The sequence below is a fragment of the Nematolebias whitei genome, chromosome 11 (genome assembly GCF_014905685.2).
Source record: "Nematolebias whitei isolate Nwh7 chromosome 11, NemWhi1, whole genome shotgun sequence".
Classification (NCBI taxonomy): domain Eukaryota; kingdom Metazoa; phylum Chordata; class Actinopteri; order Cyprinodontiformes; family Rivulidae; genus Nematolebias; species Nematolebias whitei.
This window is the reverse complement of record NC_056508.1, coordinates 24,902,005-24,924,332: the sequence shown is the minus strand read 5'-3', so window position 1 is coordinate 24,924,332 and position 22,328 is coordinate 24,902,005. Positions and strand designations below refer to the sequence as shown.

Here is a 22,328-nt window from a genome sequence, read left to right as displayed (position 1 = left end):
AGATCAATGAAAATAACAGTCTCTGTCCATCTGGTATATTTGAGGTCGTCTGGTTCACTACCAGTCTACTACTATCCATGTCTTTCTGCCATGTCAGGAACCACTCTCACTTCAGACTGACTCTAGAAGACCTCAAGATGTTGCTCAACAATGTTGACCAACATCTGATGTTGACTTTCAAAATAAATCACCTCCAAAGTTTAACATAGTTCATAGTAATAGTCAAAATTTGCTGACCTTGTTGCAACATGAGTTAACACGAACATGAGTGTAATTTGTCAATGATTCAATAACGAGTAATAACTTATTCAATAAAAAGTCTGTAATTTGTCAATAATAGACAATAATTCATTCAAGAATAGATTATGGGTGTTTGGTATGGCTCAGTGGCTAAAATGGGTTGGATGTTAGAGAAATTACTTAATTTTCAATTACCTGAATGTACAAATTCCTTCATTTATAGTTAAACTTTAGGAAATCAACTTTTTTTTTCCTTGTGAAAAAAATATCAAAATTAACTTTTGGTATTTATTTTGAATAGATTGGGGAAGGAAAACAGCCCAGGCCGTGTAGAACTGCTATGTTGTAAAAATGTTGTGCTTGGTGATCTAATCATGTTTTTATTACAACTTCAGGTGTTGTGAACTGGAGGAAATATTCTGAAGAGTTTCAGGCTGAGCACAGAAAGCCTTATGTCATTTCTGTCTGCTTCAGCTGTGGAGAAGAATTTAAAGGTTGTGCTGCAGGTTTCTGGGGCAGCGGCGAAAGAGGAGAGCTGAGGGCCTTCTACAGTGAAGCCATTTCTCCTGGGTACTGCACCCACTTCTGTGCCATGCATGCAGGGTTAGTACACATTACAATAAGTAACAACTAGCAACACCCTAACTGTACTATGTTCTGTGTTTCCAACAGATGCTACGATGACTTCTAAAAATGGATGTCCCAATAAACACAATAAAAAACATTCAATGATGCATCAAATGTTGTCTGAGTATGTTTTAAGGTAATAACAAATGAGAAATCTGGAAAACAAAGAGAATTCCTGAATCTGTCTTGTGTGCTTTGATGTGTACATAAGTTTATTGGAGGTCCTGAAACAACTTTTCTGAGAACACAAAGATTTTTATTTTACCTTTGGCCAAGATGTCAGTTTGAAATCAGGCTGCTTACTGCAAAACCAAGAGTTTTTTTAAGACAGACAGTCTTCATTTGTATTGTTTTGTTGACTAAGCTAAATGTAATTTCTAAAATATGGATAAATCTGTTCTCATCATGCAGCATAAGCAACTGGGTACAGGTGTGAGGGCCAAAAGTCTGGTTATGTACTGACTCTTAAATGTGCTTTTCTACTTTTATGTGGTTTTTTTTTTTTTGCTGCTCCTTTCTTTAATGTGGGCAAATCTGAAACATTGTCACATGAACAAATGAGATAAAACTGGCTCTTTAAGTAAGTTACATCAGCTCTTTTTTTAAACTGAAGGTTTTTAAGAAACAGTGTTAAATCTACTGTCAAACACAAGAAGATTCTCTTTTGTTCTTGGGATGTAGCTGCACCTGACACAGGTTGGCTTGAGTGTGGTCTGGGTACAATGAAATATGAAGCATCTGAAGCGAAACCTGCTCCCATTTGTCCAAAAAGTCTGGTCTCAATTAAAGATCATGAGTCCTATGACGAGATAATGGCCCAAAACAAAAGCTAAAAACAAAATTTGCTCTTTAGAAGTTCTTCTATGAGATCTGATCTATGAAAGGAGCTGAAACATAGAGTAGGGTTGACCTTTAAAATGTGAGACAGCTGAGGAAGTGAACCAGTAAACAGAAATACCTGCTCCAATTGTAGAAATATTACAGAAACTGACAAATCACTCATCTGTAGTGACTGATTTAAAAGGTTGAACAAGAAAATGTGAAGTTAAAGGAAACATCCTTTGTCCCAAGGCCAGTTTAAGTATTATTAATATTTTTCTTTCTTTATGAATCGATTGCAACTTTTTTCACATTTTTCAACAACCAAAATGGAATTTGTTTTTTAATGTTACGGCTAGGTATTAAAAAAACTAACATTTAGCTCTCCCCACTACCCAGATATGTTGCTCTTTTTTTTTAATGTAACTGGAAGTTCTGTGTTAAGAGAGGCGGAAAAAGAAGTTATGGAGACTCCGCTAATGTCGAACCTGAGACGCCGCTAATGTCAAAACGGTTAACACCACAGACATAATATGCCTGTGGTTAACACATCTGCCAATAACGCCTTGTTTTTCGACATAATGTGTCTGTGGTTACGGCATTTTATCGTTCAGCCTTTTTTTCTATCGTCCAATCAGATGTGGCCGGCCAGACACGCCCATTTTTCTATCGTCCAATCAGTTGCGGTCGGCCAGACACGCACATTTTTCTATTGTCCAATCAGATACAGACGGCCAGACATGCCCATTTTCCTATAGTCCAATCAGATATGACCGCCCAGATACGCCTTCCAAATTTGCCTGCAGAGATACCTACTTGTATTTTTCTGCTCTTTCAGCTTTGTTTTTAGCTTTTTCAGCTACTTTTCACTAGACTTTCGCTGCCTATTTCAGCTTTTTTTCTGCAAATTTCAGGTTTTCTTTAAGCTTTTCAGCTGTTTTAGATTTTTATTTTTGCTAAGTTTAGCTTTTTTTTTTTTTTAATTTTTTTGTGCCAGTTTCCACTGTTTGTGTTTCCTTTTAATATTTTCAACTTTCTATTCTCCTTCCAGCCCGTTTCTGCTCATTTCAGCTTCTTTTTTTAATTTAAGATTTTTTATAATCTGTTCAGCCTCTGCATATTTCAGCTCACTCTGCTACATTTCTCAATTGAGATTTTTCAATATACTTCTATGCACACGTTTATTGTCCTACTTTCAGCAAATGTTAGCTGGAATGAAACCCTTTCATCTGGTTTCAGCTTCTTCAGCAGCTTTCAGCTTCTTCAGCAGCTTTCAGCTTCTTCAGCAGCTTTCAGCTAAGTTTTTACCATCCAAAACAGTCAAGTCATATCTCACCTTCTCAGCTTCTTTATCTCATTCTCACTCACACTCACACTCACACGCGTAAACAAGTAGGATCCAGATAAGCCAGTGATGGCTGCAAGCCTCACCATGGGTTTCTGGTGGGAGGGGCCAGGAATAGCGATGCCGCTGCTGGTGTTCTCGGCCTTCTTGGTGAGCTGCACGTATACCTTCCCATGATCCTTAGACACCAGACAGTGGTAGAGGTCATCATACTTGACCTCTAGGAAGATGCCCTCTCGGTCCACATAGTCTCCCTGCTTCAAGAAGTAGACCACCTTGGAGGAGATGAGGACGTAGTAGCCATCAATGGGTTCCACTGCGATAAAACTGGTGTGGGGAAACAAATGGTAAGAGTGACTGAAACACGAGCGATCAGGTTCTGATTCATAACAGAAAAAAATCAGGAAAGACTCAACTCACAACTCAGAGTGGATATTATCAGTGAGGCGGAAGAGCTGCTCCTGGCCATCGGCCTGCATGGCTGAGTATCGAGGCAGCCTATCCTGAGGTCCTCTACAACAACGAGGCTTCCGAACACGCTGTACGCACAGTCTGAAGACACAACCACAACACAACCACATGACTGCTGCTCAGGGACTGACCAGGGCAAGTCCTGCCACCTGTCAATCAATCCAGTAGGCACGTCAGCAACAAACCAATCAGCGACCTCAATTAGTCCTGAAGTGAACGCCCCTTACCTGCAGAGCTGCAGCTTTGCAGTCATGGAGATTTTAATAATAACAGAGTTTATATCTATTTTTATGTTAATCTACTGTAATAAACCTTTGTAAAAGACACCAGAATGCAGGAAATGGCATCTAGTTTATTCAAAATTCTCTGGTGGAGAACCACAAAAATAAAAATCACATGTAGTGTATGCAAACACCTGTTTTCTGTAAATACAATTATCTCACCTGTGGTTACTAAGACTGGCCATATCACGGACTGTTTGGGCCGTCTCTGATGCAAAATCCAAAGCGCCAGCAACAGGTTTGGTTACAGTACCCACCAGACCTTTGCCTAGACCTGAGAAGAAGCCACTGACTCCACCCTCTGTTTTCACACCCTCCACTGTGGAGGTGATGATGCTCGTCATTCCCCCAATGATACCTAGAAGAAAGTTTTAGTTATGTATGGATACAGTTCAAATGCAATGTGTGACAAATCCAAAAAGCCCTGGCACAGAAAATCTTGACTGTACCGTGAGCTAGTCCATGAATTCCTGCCACCAGGTGTTCTCCACTGGTGGCTCCATGGTATCGGATGCATTCCCGCTCGCTCTGGTGCCGGTTGTCCATCGTCTTTCCCAGCCCATCGGATAAAGTGCCTGCAAACTGACACAAAGAAGCCAGAAATATTGCCTTAAAAAGCTACTGATCTGCAAAGCTACATGCTTGGCACTCCTCACTTTGAATAAAAACTCTGGAGGTAGACACACATTAACCATCCAAATGGTACACTGATGTCCCCTGTCATTGTTGCATGTGTTTTGGAGGAGTGTTTTTCAGGACTGGAATTGAACAAGGAATACAAGTAAAGCTTAAAGTTTTTTGGTGCAAGATATTCAAGTGGTAGGAGTTGCACTATAAATATATACATGGCAGAAGTCATCTTGGATTTAAAGTTGGTAACCCAATTTTTGATAGTGCCCTTTCTAACGCCTAAATACAGATCCACATGAAATTGGAAGTTAACATGTTGATTATTTTTCAAGTTCTCCAGCTCACAAGGTTTACATACAAACATATGAGTGTGCGCATATGTGTGCAATATAGCAGCAGTCATCTTGGATTTTACCATGGCAACCTGATTTTTGATAGTGACCTCTCTTACATCTAAATGTAGCCACACACTAAAATGTAAGTTGATAATCTCACTTATTTTTAAGTCATTTTCAATTACTCCTCTATGTTACGCCGCCAAGATGGTGAAGGGGCAGGGAAGCCAACCCCCGGTCATTGAACATCTTGTGGTGTCTCTGAGCAGGACACCCTTTCCCCAGTTGCTCCCCTGGCGCTTTCAATAGCTGCCCACTGCTCCAACTGGTGGTGGATGGGTTAAATGCAGAGAGCCAATTTTGCCATTGTATAGGAACATACAATGATGCCAACACATAACACATCATCATTATTATTATTATTTGTTCTGCATCAGGGAACAACTAAAAGTACTCAGCATATATCACAATAAGCAGTTAATTCAGATAGGCAACAGGTGCGTACCTTGGCAGCCGAGTTGGATACGCCATGAGTTACATTACGAATGAGGCCGCCCACACTGCCATACTTGATGAGTTCAGACACTCCCTCAGTGACATCGTTCAAGAGGCCGATGGGGTTACCCAGGAAGTCAACAGAGCCTAGGATCTGAGCTGCTTGGCTCATCAGCTCCTAAAAATGGACAACACTGCACTGTAAAACTCTTACAAGAAGCAATGGTAATGAAAAAGAGTATATACACATGGACTATAACTCTGGAACAGGACTATTAAATTCATGTAAGTCTTCTGTAATGCAATATGAACTGAGATGTGACCAACTCTTCTGAGGCAGCCACGCCAACGTGGTTCAAAACATCCAAGTTCATGCTCAATAATCCAGATAAAAATCAACAATGTTCAGTCATGTCAATCTGGACGGTTTCTTTTGAGTTGGAGTTGACGAGGGAGAGGGTAGGCTCCCGAAACCATCTTATAACCAGCAAACTGGTTTTTTCCACTATGTGAGTGTACTGCTTGTGGGACTCAGTTTATTTGTGGCTCTTCGGACTCATGGAAGTCCTTTGGATAAAGGACGAAACGTCTTAGCAAAAAAAAGAAACTGTCCATATACAGTAAACTGACTGAACATTGTTGGATTTTGACCTGGATTATTGAGCATGAACGTTGATGTTTTTCAAATTTGGTATACAAATGGATAAATGAAAAGAAAGACATGTATTTAAAAATATAAGGACTGACAAAGAAAATAAATTAACCCAAATGAATGTTCTGGCATATTTTTCTAACTAAAGACATTTAAATTTAAGTAACACGCAAGTAATTTTACAAATAAGAGATTAGATTTCAAAATCACATACAGATTAATAACAACACAACAGTTTGCAGATAAGTGAAATCAAAAAAGGAAATATCTAAGTGGGACACCAATGATTTTGAGATGGGGGGTTTTGTGAACTGGAATTTAACAGAGAATTCAAGTAAACCTTAATGTTTTCGGTTAAAAAAACTGAAGAAGCCCAAGTTTTAAAATGTCATGATCAACGTTGTCAAATGTTTTTCACAAACTGATAAAAAGAGTTATGCAACATGGTTTCTTATCAAGTGCAACCAATACATTGTTTATCACCTTCATTGCAGCTGTTGTGCTACTATGATTTTTTTCTGTAGTCTGATTGATGTGTAGTTAAAATAGCATTACAACAAAAAAAAAAAAAAACTCCTTTAGTGGTTTGTTTACAAGGCCTTCAATAATCTCTTACAGAACTGATAGATTAGATATGGATCTGTGGTTAGTTCGGCGCATTGTTTTGCACTATTAGTGTTAAGCATATTTCTTAGTTTATATCTTAGATCCTTATTACTGTTTCTTTTACTATTTATATTTTTGCCATTGTTGGATGTAACTGGGACCCCGTGTACACAATTTCGTTCCACCTCATGTACCACATGTGATGCAAATGATAATAAAACCAACTTGAACGAAAACGGTGGAAAGAAACCACCTTTCTTTCACCTGTCTGCACGATACACATTGTATCCAGTCATATTAATATCTTTATCTGCAGTAGATTTCATCAGCCAGGTACCAGAATTTACTATAGCATCTGTTGATTTAGCCCAAATCCTAACCATGTCCATCTTAGGTACCAAACTTCTAACATTAAGATGAAGAAATCTAAGACCAGATCTGTAAAGATTTAAAATCAGATGGTATCTGCAGCATACATACATACATACATGTATATGTATACATAAATATACATATACTGTATATATGGTGGTCCTTAATACTAACAGGAATTCAGATTACCTCATGGGAAATACAGATAGGGTTAATCTTTTTTTTCTAAAACAATGACATTTTTCATTTATCAATGTTACTATGTTCAGATTTTCAGACAAATACCTCATCTTTAGCTCTTTTTTCTTGCTTTAACTTTAGCTACTTATATGAGAGTTTGCTTTTAAGCAAGTCAAAAACACAAATGAGCCTCTGAACCTGTGATTTTGAGCCAAACAAAAAAGATAAATTTGTGCTGGGTTTAGTTAAGAATATTCTATTCATGATTCATTTGAACACAATTGTCCCAAATAAGCATTGCATGCTTATAAGCATCTGTGTGCATGCATGGGGCATGTGAAGTTAAAAGGATCTCTCATGTAAAAAAAAATTATTTTTATTCACTTGAAGCACCCAAATAAGGATCTCTAGCACAAAAAAGTAATGTTAATCTAATGTAAAAGGGTTTAAATTGTGAAAATGGTATTTCCAAACATGGTAAACAGCAATGTGTGCCTTCTGACCTCTCTGAAGTGCTTGAGAATGTCGATTAGGATGATCTCCTGGGTCTCATACGGGTGCACTCGGGTGAACGGATACATGTTGATGACAGCATCTTCGAAGCGAACGAGAGGAAAGCCCAGAGTACCTTTAAGAGCCTGCAGCAAAAAAATAAAATAAAATAAAATAATAAAAAGGTGGAAAACTTGACCAGTTTCAAATGTGTTGTTTTTAAATAGGATGATATAAACATTTGATTCCAACCAGTTACAGGTGCATCTATAAAAATGTAAATATTGTGAAAAAGTTCTCTCAAGGTCTCTCTTGAAAATGAGTTCTCGTGGCTCAATGAGACTACCTGGATAAATGAAGGGTAAAAAAAAAAATAGTTAAATATTTTTTGTTGGTCATTTCAGAAAGTGAAACTCGTATATTAAATAGATTCATTACACATAAAGTTAAAAATATTTCAATATTTCTTGTGATTTTGATGATTATGGGTTACAGATAATGAAAAAACTAAAGTCAGTTTCTCAGAAAATTAGAATACTGTGAAGAGGTTCAGTATTTTAACTCCTGGTGTCACAGCCTGATCAGCTGATTAACTCCTGGACATGAGCTTCAAACGTCTCTTTCCTCAAGTCCAGCCACTCCTGAACCAGAGACATCAGAAGCATCTTACCCGCAGGAGACAAGGAACTGGACTGTTGCTCAGTGGTTGCACTTATTTCTATCAACATGTTTTTTTTTTTGTCTTTCCTCCTAGAGGGACTGGCTCGCCTCCAATATGGACCTGCCATTCTGTGTCTGTTCCTTCTTCCTGTTCCTCTCAAACCCAGCCGGTCGAAGCAGATGGCCGCTCGTCCTGAGCCTGGCTCTGCTGGAGGTTTTTTCCTGTTAAAAGGGAGTTTTTCCTTTCCACTGTTGCCTTTGTGCTTGCTCAGGATGGGAGACTGTGACAAAATGAAGACTCAATGCAATCTGCTGGCTAACTTAGATAAATATCGTTACTAATTTAATTTTTATGTATGTGAATATTTCTGTTCAGTGCTTTGAGAACACTTCTGTTTTGACTTGGCGCTATAAAAATAAAATTAATTGAATTGAATTTGTCCAATGTCCTCTTTTCAGATGGAAGTAAATTTTCATGTCATTTGGAAATCAAGGAACCAGAGTCTGGAGGAAGAGTGGAGAGGAACAGAATCCATGTTTTTTTGAAGTCCAGAGTGAAGTTTCCAGTCAGTGATGGTTTGGGTCCATGTCCTCTGCTGGTGTTGGTCCACTGGGTTTTCTGAAGTCCACAGTCAACTCAGCCTCTAGCAGGACATTTTAGAGACATCATGCTTCCTTCTGCTGACGAGCTTCATGGAGATACTGATTTCATTTTCATGATTTCATTTTCCAGTAGGACTTGGCTCCTGCCCACACTGACAAAGGTACCAAGAGCTGCCTGTGGAATATTCCAATTTACTGAGTCACTGAATTTTGGTTTTTCATTCAATTCAATTCAAAAATACTTTATTAATCCCAAAGGGAAATTATTTGTTGTTGTAACTCGTTATCCTCATTTCATTAAGATATGTTATAGATGCTGATGGTTGTAGACAGGAAGGATCTCTTGTAAAGGTCCATCCCACAGTGGATCCTAAGAAACTGGCTGCAGATGTCGTCTGATCCGTCCACCCAGACTCGGCTGGCCTCTCGGTTCCCCTGAGCTGTAGGACTACCCAAATGCCGGGCAGAACTCCTCCCAGAGTAATGGTCACTCCTCCCAGCAGTCTGCTGAGCTCCTCGTTGCTGCGGACGGCCAACTGTAGGTGCCGAGGGACGATCTTGTCCTTCCGCTGTCATGAGTCATATTTCCTGTTATTTCCAGGATCTCAGTGGTCAGGCACTCGAGCACAGCTGGCAGGTAGATGAGAATGCGTCCACAGAACATCCTTTTCAACTCATTTGAGATTTGGGGCTGTAGTTGAGATATTATTTGAGCTTTTGAGATGTTAATCAGCTGCTGTTGGTTGTAGAAAACTGCCTTGTTGCCATGGTTACGCATCATAACAAATGTCCAAAATTAAAAAGTTTCAGTAAAAATCCTTCCAGCTGCACAGCATCCGATACCAGAGGAAACAACCATCCAAAAAAATGTGATTTACATCCAGAAAACCAGGAATTAAAGTTTCCAAAAGCAAAATCTCAGAATGAAAGTAACAGAGCTGCTCCAACATGCAGCCACCTTGAGCGGCACAATTAATTAATTAATTGATTATTTGTAATTATCATTATTTTATAAAAATCAAAATTACAAGAAATAAACACTTGAAATGTTTCACTCTGTGTAATGACTCCATGTAACATGAGTTTTACTTTCTGAAGTGACTGACAAAAGAAATAAAACCTTTTCATGATTTTCTTTTTTTTTTTTTTAGATGCACCTGCAAAGAGAAAATGTTTATTTGTCCAGAGGACACAGATACAGGCCCATGTTTTCTTCCTTATAAATTACATTGATCTAATTTTCATTCCTAAAAACAATCTCCACATAACCTGAGGTTCATATTCATTACAAACAAGTGTCTTGGTATTTGCCCCACCTTTTGTGCATCAACTGCACCAGCTACTAACTGTTTTTCAGTACTGTACTTAAAAAGTAAATGGGGAAAAATGCACATTTGTGCAAACCAACCCATCAAATTTAACCCCTGGAAGTCTCTTTAACTTTATGACAGTTTCTTGGGGGGCGGGGATCCGTCATCTTATTTAAATGCTTGAAAACATGTTTTTTTTTTCCCCACAAACTAGTCAATATTTCAGATTTATCTCAACCTGAAATTAAAAATATCAAATTTAAATGGCTTTTTTAAAAGTCCTTAAGAGTCTTTAGTAAAAAACAAAACAAAAACAAAAAAAAAAACCCACTACATTTCAGTGTTTTAAAAAATTAACTAAATATTTATTTTACAGTAATTTTTAAAGGCATTTTCCCCATTAGTATGCCTAAAATTATTTTAGGCTTGTTTTTATTTATTTTTTTATAAATCCAGTATATAATTTTGAGAAGACCTTCCAGCTCACTGGACCCTTCAGATCTGGTAGCTAAAAATGAGGCCTTGTTTTCAGTCAAACTTACTGTGGTCTCCTGGTGGCTGGATATGGAGGTTAGTTTTAATCAAATTTCAGAACATTTAAAAATAAATATGCGGCTAATTTTCCCCTTAAGGCCTTCCAAGTGTTAAAACTAAAGTAATCTTATACTGCTGACCTTGTATTATATTTGGACACAGATTCTTGCACAGTTGTATGAAGAGCCTGCCTCAGTCAGCCCTTCCTAATCACATGTGTAAATAATTTGAACTCATCACACAAGCCTTATATCTAGAATGCTAAAATTCCCGTTTGAGTAGAAAATGAGTACATTTATGGACAGATGTCTGTCAGAATCATCTTTGTGAAAATGCATAAAGTTTTGTTACCTTGAGGTCTGGAGGGAGCTTGTGAGAGGTAAAGACGCTGAGTTTGATCTGAGGGAGACTGATCTTCAAATTTTCAAAGTAATAGCGTTTAGAAGGGCCTGCTTCCTCGCTGGGCCTCTCGTACAAGTTCTCATCCAGTTTCTCCAGCTCTGCTTTAATTATACAATTCAGGATTTAATTAAACACTTAAGCACCCACATTCTGTTTACTCATTGTGGAACACCAATATTAACAGTAAATGTTAACTTATGACCCACCGGCCTCCACCTCTCCATAACCAAAGAAGCTGAGCAGCTTGAGCAGCAGTTTCTCCTCAATGATGACAGTAAAATGGCATGCCGTTACCATGAGATGCTGAAAATACATCACAGTTGCATCATTAGGTACATGATCCTGCTAGCATTGTTTGAACTTGATGGCAGGTAGAATGCACCAGTTTTAAGCTACTGCTGCTACGGTCACTGCCAGATGATGTGAGTTTCCGATTGAAAGTGACTGGACTGGTGTCCAAGTATTGGAATAAACATCAGTATACATTACTGTAATGTATGAATGTGTGTGTGGATGGGTAATGAGGGCACATATCGTGTTGTTTTGAGTATCTTGAGTAGATAGAAAGATGCCATTTCCTGTAAGTAAGTCCATTTTCTTATTTTCATGTTATCATGCTCATAACTTGCACAGATGGATGGATGGAGGGAGGGTATTTCCAACTCCCTCACTTCGCTCCATGATGAGACAACAATTTCTGGAGTATTGCAATCTTACATTTAAAACTTATTCTGTTATTTTAGGAGAAAGTTCAACTCAAGGTTATAATAGAAAACTTTTAAATGCTGCAGCGTAGAGTAAACAATGGTTTCTTTTAAATTCAAGTTCTATTCTAAGGATTTTGTTTGAAGTGTGATCATGAAAGGCATGAATAATCATTTTATATGGGCACTGCAGTCCTCTGTCATAATTAAATTGAACTGTGAGGCGCCTGAAGATTTCAACTCCTAGGGGCACATTGGAGCAACATTTTAAACTTCTGAATTGCGCAAACAACAAAATGTTGCTTGTCGTCATCAACGTTTTATCAATTGGACTTGTGATTTGGCATGTGGAACTGACCTTGAAAATCTCTGTAAGTGTAAGTCTGCTAGGAACCTTGACCGAGTTAACCTGCAGAGCAGGGCCACTGTCGTTTCCACAGCTCTCACCAGAACTGGGGGTTACACAGAGCATCACGGGCTGGGTGGTTCCCAGCAACTGATTGTCAACCTGAAAATCACACAGAAAACAGGTGTGTGCATCGAGTTAGAAGAGCAAACCACAGCAGTGGATACAGACAGCAGTCATGATGGCATGAGCAATGTGAAACTACTATAACCTCACAACTTGTATGGATGGAGGGATGAATGGAGGGTATTTCCAAATCCTCCTCTTTGCTCTGTGACAACGGACAATTACTTTCTCAACTAACTGCAAAGTTGTTGTGAAGTTTTTATCACATTTGGGCACAAACCAAATACTGTTTGTATTATATCATACAGAACATGTGCAAAGATATCAAACTAGAAATTCAACATTTAATGCAAAGTAATGAATTATGGTAACTGTCTTTTTAAAAGCATCAAGTCATTGTTGTTTTACCTTTACGGTAATTGCCCCACCAGTGGCAAACATTAGAACTACGCACATTGTCAGTCACTGTTAGGCAGAGACAGGGCAGAATAACTTTTTTTTTTAAATGCTGTAAAACATTAATCATTTGTCATATTTGTAAATGATTTTTATTTTTCATAACACCCATCCACCTGCTTTATCCTTTTTGGGTCATGGGAGTCACTGGTGCCCATGTCCAACAGTCACTGTGAGAGGCGGGGGACACCCTGGACAGGTCATAGGTTCATCACAGGGACACATAGAGACAAACGAGACAAACAACCATTCACTCTCTCACTCACAACTTGAAACAATTTAGAGTTACCAATCAGCCTAACATGCATGTTTTTGGTCTATGGGAGGAAACTGGAGTACCCGAAGAAAACCGATGCATGCAGAGAGAGAGCATGCAAACTCCACCCAGAAAGCCCCTAAGATGGGATTTGATTTGGTGACCTTTTCGCTGAGAGGCAACAGCTCTACCAACTGAGCCACCATGCCTGAAAAAATAAATAACTTACTGGTAATGAAAACTGGAATGCAGCCATCCAACTGATGTGAACACACCTTTATTGTGTAACTTTGCTTTTGACTGACTCAAGTCAGAGAAATGACTTTTACTGTGAGCTTGTCCATGCAGCTTACCTGAATGTTCTGGATGCACAGCTCTAGCACTTCACTGGCTGCAGTGGATGTGAAGTGAACAGTCACACCAGACAGCGTGGCAAAAATAAGCTCCTCAGGAATCTTGTTAACCAAAGACAAGCCCAGACCTTCATCCAAACTGACCAACACCTGATCAAACACAAAGGTGACATTTGATTCCACTTTGCTGATAAGTGGATTCAAACAGTAAGGTAATATAATTTGAAAATTAAATGACTAATTTGCACTTGAGGCCCACTGATCGAGGATAAAAAAGGCAAAAGGCAAATATGACGACAGACAATAAAACAGAAAAATAAATAAATCTAAACATGACAATACCTACAAGAGATAAGTAGCCCTCATTTCCAGTGAGTATAAGACAAGTCTAGAATAAATAAAAACTGTAGGACTGAGGGTGGCAACTCTAAATGTGGGGACAATGACAGACAAAGGTAGAAATCTGGTTGACATGATTCAGAGAAGGAAGGTAGATGTATGTGCCCAAGAGACCAAGTGGAAGGGCAGCAAGGCTCACAGCATTGGAGCAGAGCTTAAACTGTTTTACCATGGTGAGGATAAAAAGAGCAATGGAGTAGGGGTGGTCCTGAAGGAGGAGTTGGCAAAGAATGTAGTAGAGGTGAAAAGAGTGTCAGATAGGGTGACGTGTCCGAATGTAGAAGTAGAAGGTCTGATGCTAAACTTTGTCAGTGAGTGGTTATGCTCCACAGGTTGGATTTGACATAGAGTAGAAAAATAATTTTTGGTAGGATCTGTATGAAGTGAAAAGAGAGGATTCCCAGGGAGGACAGAGTGGTGATCGAAGCAGACCTAAATGGACATGTTGGTGAAGGAAACAGAGGGAATGAAGAAGTGATTGGTAGGTTTGGTGCCCAGGAAAGAAACTAGGAAGAATAGATGGTGGTGGATTTTGCCCAGAGAATGAAAATGGCTGTAGTCAACAATTACTTCCAAAAGAGGGAGGAACATAGAGTGACCTATAAGAGTGGAGGAAGGAGTATGTAGGTCAACTACATTCTGTGTAGAAGAGGAAACCTGAGGGAGATTGAGGACTGTAAGGATGTGGCAGGGGAAAGCATGGCCAGACAGCATCGGATGGTTGTGTGTAGAATGAGTGTTGTTGTGAAGAATAGAAAAAGTGTAAATTTCAAAAAGAAGACCAAATGATGGAAGCTGAAAAAGGAAGATCATTGTGAGGAGTTCAGAGAGGAGCAGTTAAAGGCTCTGGGTGGTAAAAAAAGAGCTTCCAAATGACTGGGCTACTATAGCAACACTAATTAGAGAGACAGGTAGGAAGGTACTTGATGTGTCATCTGAACAAAGAATGGATGATAATGAAACCAGGTGGTAGAATAGTGAAGTGCAGGAAGCTATTCAGGGAAAAAGGTTAGTCAAGAAGGAATATGACCGTGAGACTAAAGAGAGGAGATAGAAATATACAGAAATGAAACATAGAGAAAAGAGGGATGTAGCAAAGGCAAAGCAGAATGCGTATGATGAGTTGTATGGGAGGCTGGACACTAAAGAGAGCATGAAAGACTTGTATGGATTGGTGAGACAGGGGGATCAGGCTGGAAAGGATGTGCGGCAAGCTAAGCTTGTTAAATATAGGAATGGTAATGTTCTACCAAGTGAGGAAAGTGTGATGGGAAGATGGAAGGAGTACTTTGAGGAACTAATGAATGAAGAGAATGAAAGGGAGAGAAGAGTTGAGGTCATAGAAACTGTGGACCAGGAAGTGGGAAAGATTAGCGAGGATGAAGTTCAGAAAGCTCTGAAAAGAATGAAGGAAAAGGCAGAAGAACCTGATGACATACCAGTGGAAGTTTGGAAATGTCTTGGAGTGATGGCAGTGAGGTTTTTGACTCACAGTCAAGGTCAAGGTTTCTTTATTGTCATTCACAACTCGTGTGGTACATGTGGTGGAACGAAATTGTCTACACAGGGTCCCAGTTACATCCAACAAAAGTATAACTTGGAAAGAAAAACAGTAATAAAATTAAGATGTGAACCAAGAAATATGCTAAACTAAGAATACACTAAGCACTAATAGTAAAACAATACACCAAACAAAAGCAGCACAATCATGAGTATGTATGAGCAGATGAGTACGAATGAACACAGCAGCATGAGATAAATCAGCAGCATGGATAGTCAGCAGCACATATCAACAATCAAGTGGCATTACAGTGTTTTTTTCACAGTGATAATTCTGGTTAGAGATTCATGAGTCTAACAGCTCCAGGGTAGAATCTGTTCCTCAGTCTAGAGGTTCTACACTTAATGCTCTTCAACCTCCTGCCTGAGGGGAGCGGGGCAAAAAGTGAGTGTGCTGGGTGAGCGGGGTCCTTCATGATGCAGGTGGACCTCCTTCTGTATATAGAGGTGTAGATGTCTGTGATGGTGGGGAGGCTGACTCCAATGGTCTTCTGTGCAGCCTTCACTACCCTCTGCAAAGCTTTTATTTAATATTCAATGGGATATTTGAGGGTGAGAAAATACCTGAGGAATGGAGAAGTGTGCTGGTGCCCATTTTTAAGAACAAGGGTGATGTACAGAGTTGTAGCAACTAAAGGGAATTAAGTTCATGAGTCACATGATGAAGATCTGGGAGAGGGTTGTGGAAGCTAAACCGAGATGAGAGGTGACAATTTGTGAGCAGTAGTAAGCTTTCATGCCGAGAAAGAGCACAACAGATGCCATCTTTGTTTTGAGGATGCTGATGGAGAAGTAAATGGACTGTACGTATATAGCACATTTTTATCTGATCAAGAAAATCAATGCACTTTACACTGCAATCTGTGCCCTCATTTACCCATTCATACAGCACCCTACTATACATTTATAAAGATTAATCAGTGCTTTATCACATTCATACACCAATGGGACATGCATCAGAGGCAATGAGGGGTTCAGTGTCTTGCCCAGGGACACTTCAGCATGTAACTGCTGCTGGAATCAAATCACCAACTCTCGCATTGGAGGATGACTTCTCTAACCACTCAGCCAGCCACAGCCGACCACAGGAGTACAGTGGATCAGAAAGAACTTCATTGTGTCTTTGTGGATTTAGAAAAAGCATATGACAGGATGGTGAGGGAGGAGGTGTGATATTGCATGAGGAAATCTGGAGTGGAAGAGAAGTATGTTAGACTGGTACAAGACATGTATGAGGACAGCAGGACAGTGGCGAGATGTACTGTAGGAGTGATGGATAGCTTCAAGGTGGAGGTGGGAGTGCATCAAGGATCGGCTTTGAACCCCTTCTTGTTTGCTCTAGTGATGGACTGACTAACAGATGAGGTCAGGCAAAAATCCCCGTGGACTATGATGTTTGCAGATGACAGTGTGATCTGGAGTGAAAATGGGGAACAGGTGGAAGAGAACTTGGAGAGGTGGAAGTATGCACTTGAAAGAGGAATGAAAGTCAGCTGAAGTAAGAGAGTACTGTACATGTGTGTGAATGACAGGGAGACAAGTTAAACAGAGAGGCTACAAGGAGCAGAGGTCACAAAGGTGCAAGACTTCAAGTACTTGTTTTTTTTTTTTTTCCGCACTGCTGCTCATGTTCGTGCTGCTGTTCAACGTAATGTTTTTGTGCTATTGGTGCTTAGTGTGTTTTGGTTGGTGTTTTTCTTGGTTTGTCTTGGATGTTATCATTGTTTTTCTTTTACATTTTATTGTTGGATTTAACTGGGACCCTGTGTACATAATTTCGCTCCACCACATGTACCACATGTGGTGCGAACGACAATAAAAAATCTCTGACTCTTTACTGTCCAGGAAAATGGGGAATATGGGAAAGAGATGAAAAAGAGAGGCCAGGCAGCACGGAGTGGATGGAGAAAAGTTTCAGGAGTGATTTGCAAACAACAGCAAAGGTCAAAGGAAAATTTTACAAGAGATTAGTGGGATCAGCTATGTTGTATGGTCTGGAGACAGTGCACTGACAAATAGACAGGAGAAAGAAATGAAGTGGCAGAAATGAAGATGTTAAGGTTCTCCTTAGGAGTGACAAGGATGGATAAAATTAGGAATGAGATCATCAGAGGTACAGCACAAGTTGAACAACTGGGAGATAAAGTTAGAGAGGCCAAACTAAGATGGTTTGGACATGTCCAGAGGAGGGACAGTGGGTATATTGGTAGAAGGATGTTAGAAATGTAACTGCTGGGAAAAAAGGCAAAGAGGAAGGCTAAAAATGAGATAGTTGGATGCAGTTAGAAACAAGGAGGTAGATGGAGTGAGGGCAGAGGATGCAGAGGACAGAGTGAGATGGAGGAGGGTGACTCACTGTGGACAGTGAATCACCCCTGAAGAGGGAAAAGCCAAAAGAAGAAGAATTTCCAGTGAATATAAAGCATTCATCCTCTTACAACTTTTACCCAGTCATTGCTATCATAAGCAAGTCATTGTCATAAAATGGGCATTTTTGAATTAAAAAAACATTATAAAACGCTCTTCAATGACAAAGTGAAAAGTGATTTCTATAGAAAAATGCCAATTCAACGAGTAGTACTCTGATGTCCCCTGTCTCTGGGATTTGAATAGTAAAACTTTGTAGTTTTATAAATGAGTGTTTATCTAGATCTAGTAATACATACTTTTTTTTATTGTACAAACTTTGGACCACAGCTGAAATGTTCATTCATTTGCATTCCAGATAAGTTTAGGTTTGAGTACTTAAGAGTTGTACTGATAGTACTGGATGGTGAGCAGCATAGGCTGGTTGTGCTACAAGTTTTTCTAGCAGGATCAGAGAGTTTGGCAATCCAATCTAAGCTTCGTTTTTCTGTTGCCTGTTGAAAGGTGGTGGTGTGATAACTGTGACAAGTCTTAAAAGCTCTATTTAAAAAAATCTTCAATCTCCGTCACTCCTACCTCTAGCTCCTGTTTGAACTCTTTTTCTTTGACGTCCTCCTTGGTTATTTCCTGTTCTGTGCTGACTGGGCTTTGGGTTAATCGCCTTTGATTGAAGTCGCTGATCTAGAGAGGAGTAAAGGAGACAATTTAAACTGAGTAGACAAGAACAGTGATGCAATAAGAGCACCATTATAAATGGTTGCATACAGAAAGAACACGACATAGACACAGACTGACAGAACATCCACAGGAGTTTCCTGCCAATGTTAAAGGAACCACAGCGTCCTCAAGAAGTACAGCCTGCTTTGACCCTTCCTGTACAAATGGTTGGTGTGTATTGTCCATTATTGTCTGGTCCAATTTACTGTCTAGCCACAGTCCAAGATACTTGTAGGAGTCTATAGCCTCCACCATAGCCCCATTGAATAGAACTGGTCTTGACCTTGGTCTGGACTTCCCAAAGTCAATAACCAGCTCCTTTGTCTTTGAGGTGTTGAGCTGTAGACGGTAAGTGTGGCACCAGACAGCAAAGACCCTCACCAGGCTTCTATACTCCTCTCTGTCATCCTTGATGCACCCAACAATGGCTGTGTCATCTGCGAACTTCTGGATATGACACAGAGTTGTAGCAGAAGTCCGAAGTGTATAGGGTGAAGAGAAGAGGGGTCAGTAGGTGCTCCGGTACTGCTGATAACAGTGTCAGAAACGGTGTCCTTCAGTCTGGCATAATGTGCCTTGTCGGTGAGATAGCTGGAGAGCCAAGTGACTATGAAGGGGTCCACTTGCATCCTATTCAGTTTGTCCTGAAGCTTAAGGGGCTGGATAGTAAACACTGGAGAAGTCCATGAAGAGAATCCTCATTGTGCTGCTTCCTTTATCCAGATGTAAGTGTGCTCGGTGTAGCAGTTGAAAGAATGCATCCTCTCTCCACCAACACCTGCCAGGTACACTAACTGAAGATTGTCCTGGGTGTGTTGTACCTGAAGTTTGACAAGGCTAAGGAAGAACCACTCCAAAGTCTTCATCAGGTGTGAAGTGAGTGCCAGGGGTTGGAAGTCATTCAGCTCAATGGGCCGATTCTTCTTAGGAATCGGAACGATGCAAAACGTTTTCTAGAGGGTGGCCACTCTCCCTAGCTGCAGGCCAATGTTGACCAAGATTTGTTGTATTGGTTCTTCCAGTTCATCAGCACAAGTCTTCAGTGGTTGAGAACACACCTTCTCTGGGTCAGCAGCTTTCGTAGGGTGAAACTTCCTCAGCTGTTCTCCAACCTGGTTCACAGTAGTGTATGGAGGAGGCGTGTTGGCATGGGTCTGGAGGAGGAGGCGGCTGCTGTGATGTCTGATGGGAGGTTTGTTGAGGGAAGGAAGAGAGATGTCTGCATTGAAGGTGGGGTATGGTTTTGTTAAACTTGTTGAAGAAGTGGTTCAGTTTGTTTGCCTTCTTCATTGTCCTGTCTCTGGTCTTTGTGCTCTGGCCTGTGATGTTTTCACACCTTCCAGGTTCAGGTTAGGTTTATTTGTCATATGCAAAATCAACACAAGGTCAACAATGCAATGAAATGCTTAGGACGAGAAGAACCATCTCGACTCACCACCCCCCCCCCCCCCCCCCCCCCCCAAAAAAAAAAACAAAAAAACCCAACAAGAAATACAAACGCTTGCAGCAAAAATACTAACAACATACTAAAAATACTACTATAATACTAAAAAACAAGGCGCCAAAGTTGAAAAAGAAATGCATCTATAGTGTAATTCGGTTAGCAGTGAGGTTCTTTCAACATCGTGGTTCTGTTCTGTTAACGGCGTGGTCTTGTTAGCAGCTTAGCAGGTCTTGTTAGTAGGTCCGGTCAGCAGCTTGATGGTAATAAGGACCGCAGAAGCTGCCCCCACAGACCGCAATCCAGAACTGGGTCCAGCAGACAGAGAACATGCCAGGTTTCCCCGTAGAACCGAACGGGTCCATACTGTGTGTGCAGGCAGATGGAGGATCTCGCAGACCTCCCTCATATTGTTCTTCTTTAGTTTCTACTCCATCTTTCTCTTGTAGCTGTTCTTTGCTTCCTTCACAATTTCGCCTCCTCCTGGTCTGCCTTCATCGCCTCCTTGTCTCTCTTCCTGAAAGCAACCTTCTTCATGTTGAGGACAACCTTTACTTCACACGTTACTCGTGGTTTGTTATTAGGGTAAAAGCATACAGTCTTAGCAGGGGAGACCATGTCTGCTCAGAAATTGATAATTGGTGAGACAATATGCCATGCCCTCTATGTCCTCACAGTTTGGGCTGATCAGTTCATCTCAGACCGTAGTGTTGAATCAGTCTTTCAGGGCAATTTCCATTTCAGAGGACCACTTTCTGATGTAGTGAGTTCCCACCCAATTGCCGCTGGACCGGGTGGTGTACTTTGGTTGTAGGTGGACCAGGTTGTGATCATTCTTTCCTAGAGGGGGGAGGGGTGTGACTCTGTATGCATCTCTCACATTAACATAAAGCAAGTCCATTGTCATTTCTTGTAGGACAGTTCACAACCTGGTGAAAAGCAGCTCAAGTAGAGTCCAAAGTTGCATGATTAAAGTCCCCAGAAATGACCATACATGCCTCAGGGTGCTGTGTCTGCCGTCTTGCTGTGAGAGTGGATCTTCTCACATGCAGTGGCTGTGTCACCTCTTGGAGGGATGTAAACACAGATGGCAATCACGTGACTAAATTCTCTCGGCAGATAATATTGCAGCAGACCAACAGCTAGCGGTTTGAGGTCTCAACGGCACAAGACTGTTTTTACCGAGATATATCCTGGATTACAACAACAGTTGTTAATGTACATGATGAGTTCCCCACTATTGTTTGTCCCACATGCTTTAGTGTCTGCTGACTCTCACAGCAGTGAATCCCTGCAGGTCCACATTAGCATCCCGTACAAGGTGGTTTAGCCATGTCTCCGTAAAAATAAACAAGCTGCTTTCAATGTAAATCCGTTGGTTGTTTAGTGTAGACAGTTCGTAGATCTTGTCTTGGCAACGAGTTCACATTCACCATGATTATAGAGGGAACTGACGGTCTGTAGCGCCTTCGGTTGTCCTCTTGCTTCACCTTTTGTTTAGCCTTTGGATATGATCACATCGGAGATTAATTAGTAGAATAAGCTTGAATAGAGCTAATCACCCAGTTACAGTCTGGAGCTCCACCCTCCTTGGATATGAGGCAAAACATCTTCAACTCCAGAAAATAAGTCCAGTTGTTTTTTTCTTTGTATTTGTCATGTACTGAAAAATGATAATCTAGAGCAGCATATTTATTATTGCTTTTGTTTTTGTTACATTTCCCATTTAAAATACACCTGTTCTGGTGCTGTTGTCTTAGTCTGTGCCACTTTTGAGAATTAGCTATAGCTATAAAACACACATTTTATCAGATTTTGTTCTTACTTGAAGAACACGAGTGGGTCCGTCTGGGAGCACTTGGATTGACAGAACTCCAGATCCAGGTCTCATCTTCTGGTTGATGAACTGTTGCTCAGGGCTGGGCTTCAACAGACCTGAATCTGGCCCCAGCACCACCTCCACTCCATCACTCAGGCCAGCAACGCCTCCTTTCACCTGAGGGGTACAGGTTGTTCACTAAACTTACAGTTGAAACAGCACTTAAGTTAAGGCAAGTCAAATTTATTAAGGTACATTAAAAAAAAACAACAGGTGTTGACTAAAGTGCTGCACAAATTAAAAACTGTAGAACCAAAACACATGTACAGTAAACATTAAATTAAGACAAAAAATCTGTGTCTTTCTGTTTATCTATTGTGCTGACGATGCACATTATTTTTAGTTTAAAAAATATAAAAGCTTTTGAATGAACTGTTGATTTCCTGCGTTCGTGTGCAAGTTGTTGATTATTAAAAAACTGTAACCGCAATATTCATATCAATCAATTACAAAAACAAAGAAATAGAAAGATGACATATGCATGTTTCCATGTGTAAAATTGTATTATGAAGATTTGTCTCAAAAGTAGTCACAAGGATACAAGATCAGTATACTTACAATAAGGTCAACAAACAAGATTCACAAACGCATAAACAGTTTTTTAAATGTACAAATTTCAAATGGCGCCAGTAGAAATATTCTGCATAGGTCATAGAAACTAAAGACCAGG

The 22,328-nt window shown here is 40.2% G+C and overlaps 1 protein-coding gene across 1 annotated transcript in view; it reads right to left on the bottom strand.

The window, feature by feature from the left end:
- Positions 1 to 22,328, bottom strand: part of vps13d (vacuolar protein sorting 13 homolog D) — a 125,804-nt gene that overhangs the window by 11,801 nt on the left and 91,675 nt on the right. The window contains exons 57-68 of the mRNA XM_037684802.1: positions 21,605 to 21,775; positions 18,198 to 18,302; positions 13,296 to 13,445; positions 12,117 to 12,266; positions 11,261 to 11,357; positions 11,004 to 11,152; positions 7,557 to 7,691; positions 5,254 to 5,421; positions 4,233 to 4,365; positions 3,946 to 4,141; positions 3,452 to 3,583; positions 3,118 to 3,358 (exon numbers count right to left, since the gene is read on the bottom strand). Of these exons, the coding sequence (XP_037540730.1) occupies positions 3,118 to 3,358; positions 3,452 to 3,583; positions 3,946 to 4,141; positions 4,233 to 4,365; positions 5,254 to 5,421; positions 7,557 to 7,691; positions 11,004 to 11,152; positions 11,261 to 11,357; positions 12,117 to 12,266; positions 13,296 to 13,445; positions 18,198 to 18,302; positions 21,605 to 21,775 (1,827 nt within the window). The remainder of the gene's footprint in view (positions 1 to 3,117; positions 3,359 to 3,451; positions 3,584 to 3,945; positions 4,142 to 4,232; positions 4,366 to 5,253; positions 5,422 to 7,556; positions 7,692 to 11,003; positions 11,153 to 11,260; positions 11,358 to 12,116; positions 12,267 to 13,295; positions 13,446 to 18,197; positions 18,303 to 21,604; positions 21,776 to 22,328) is intronic.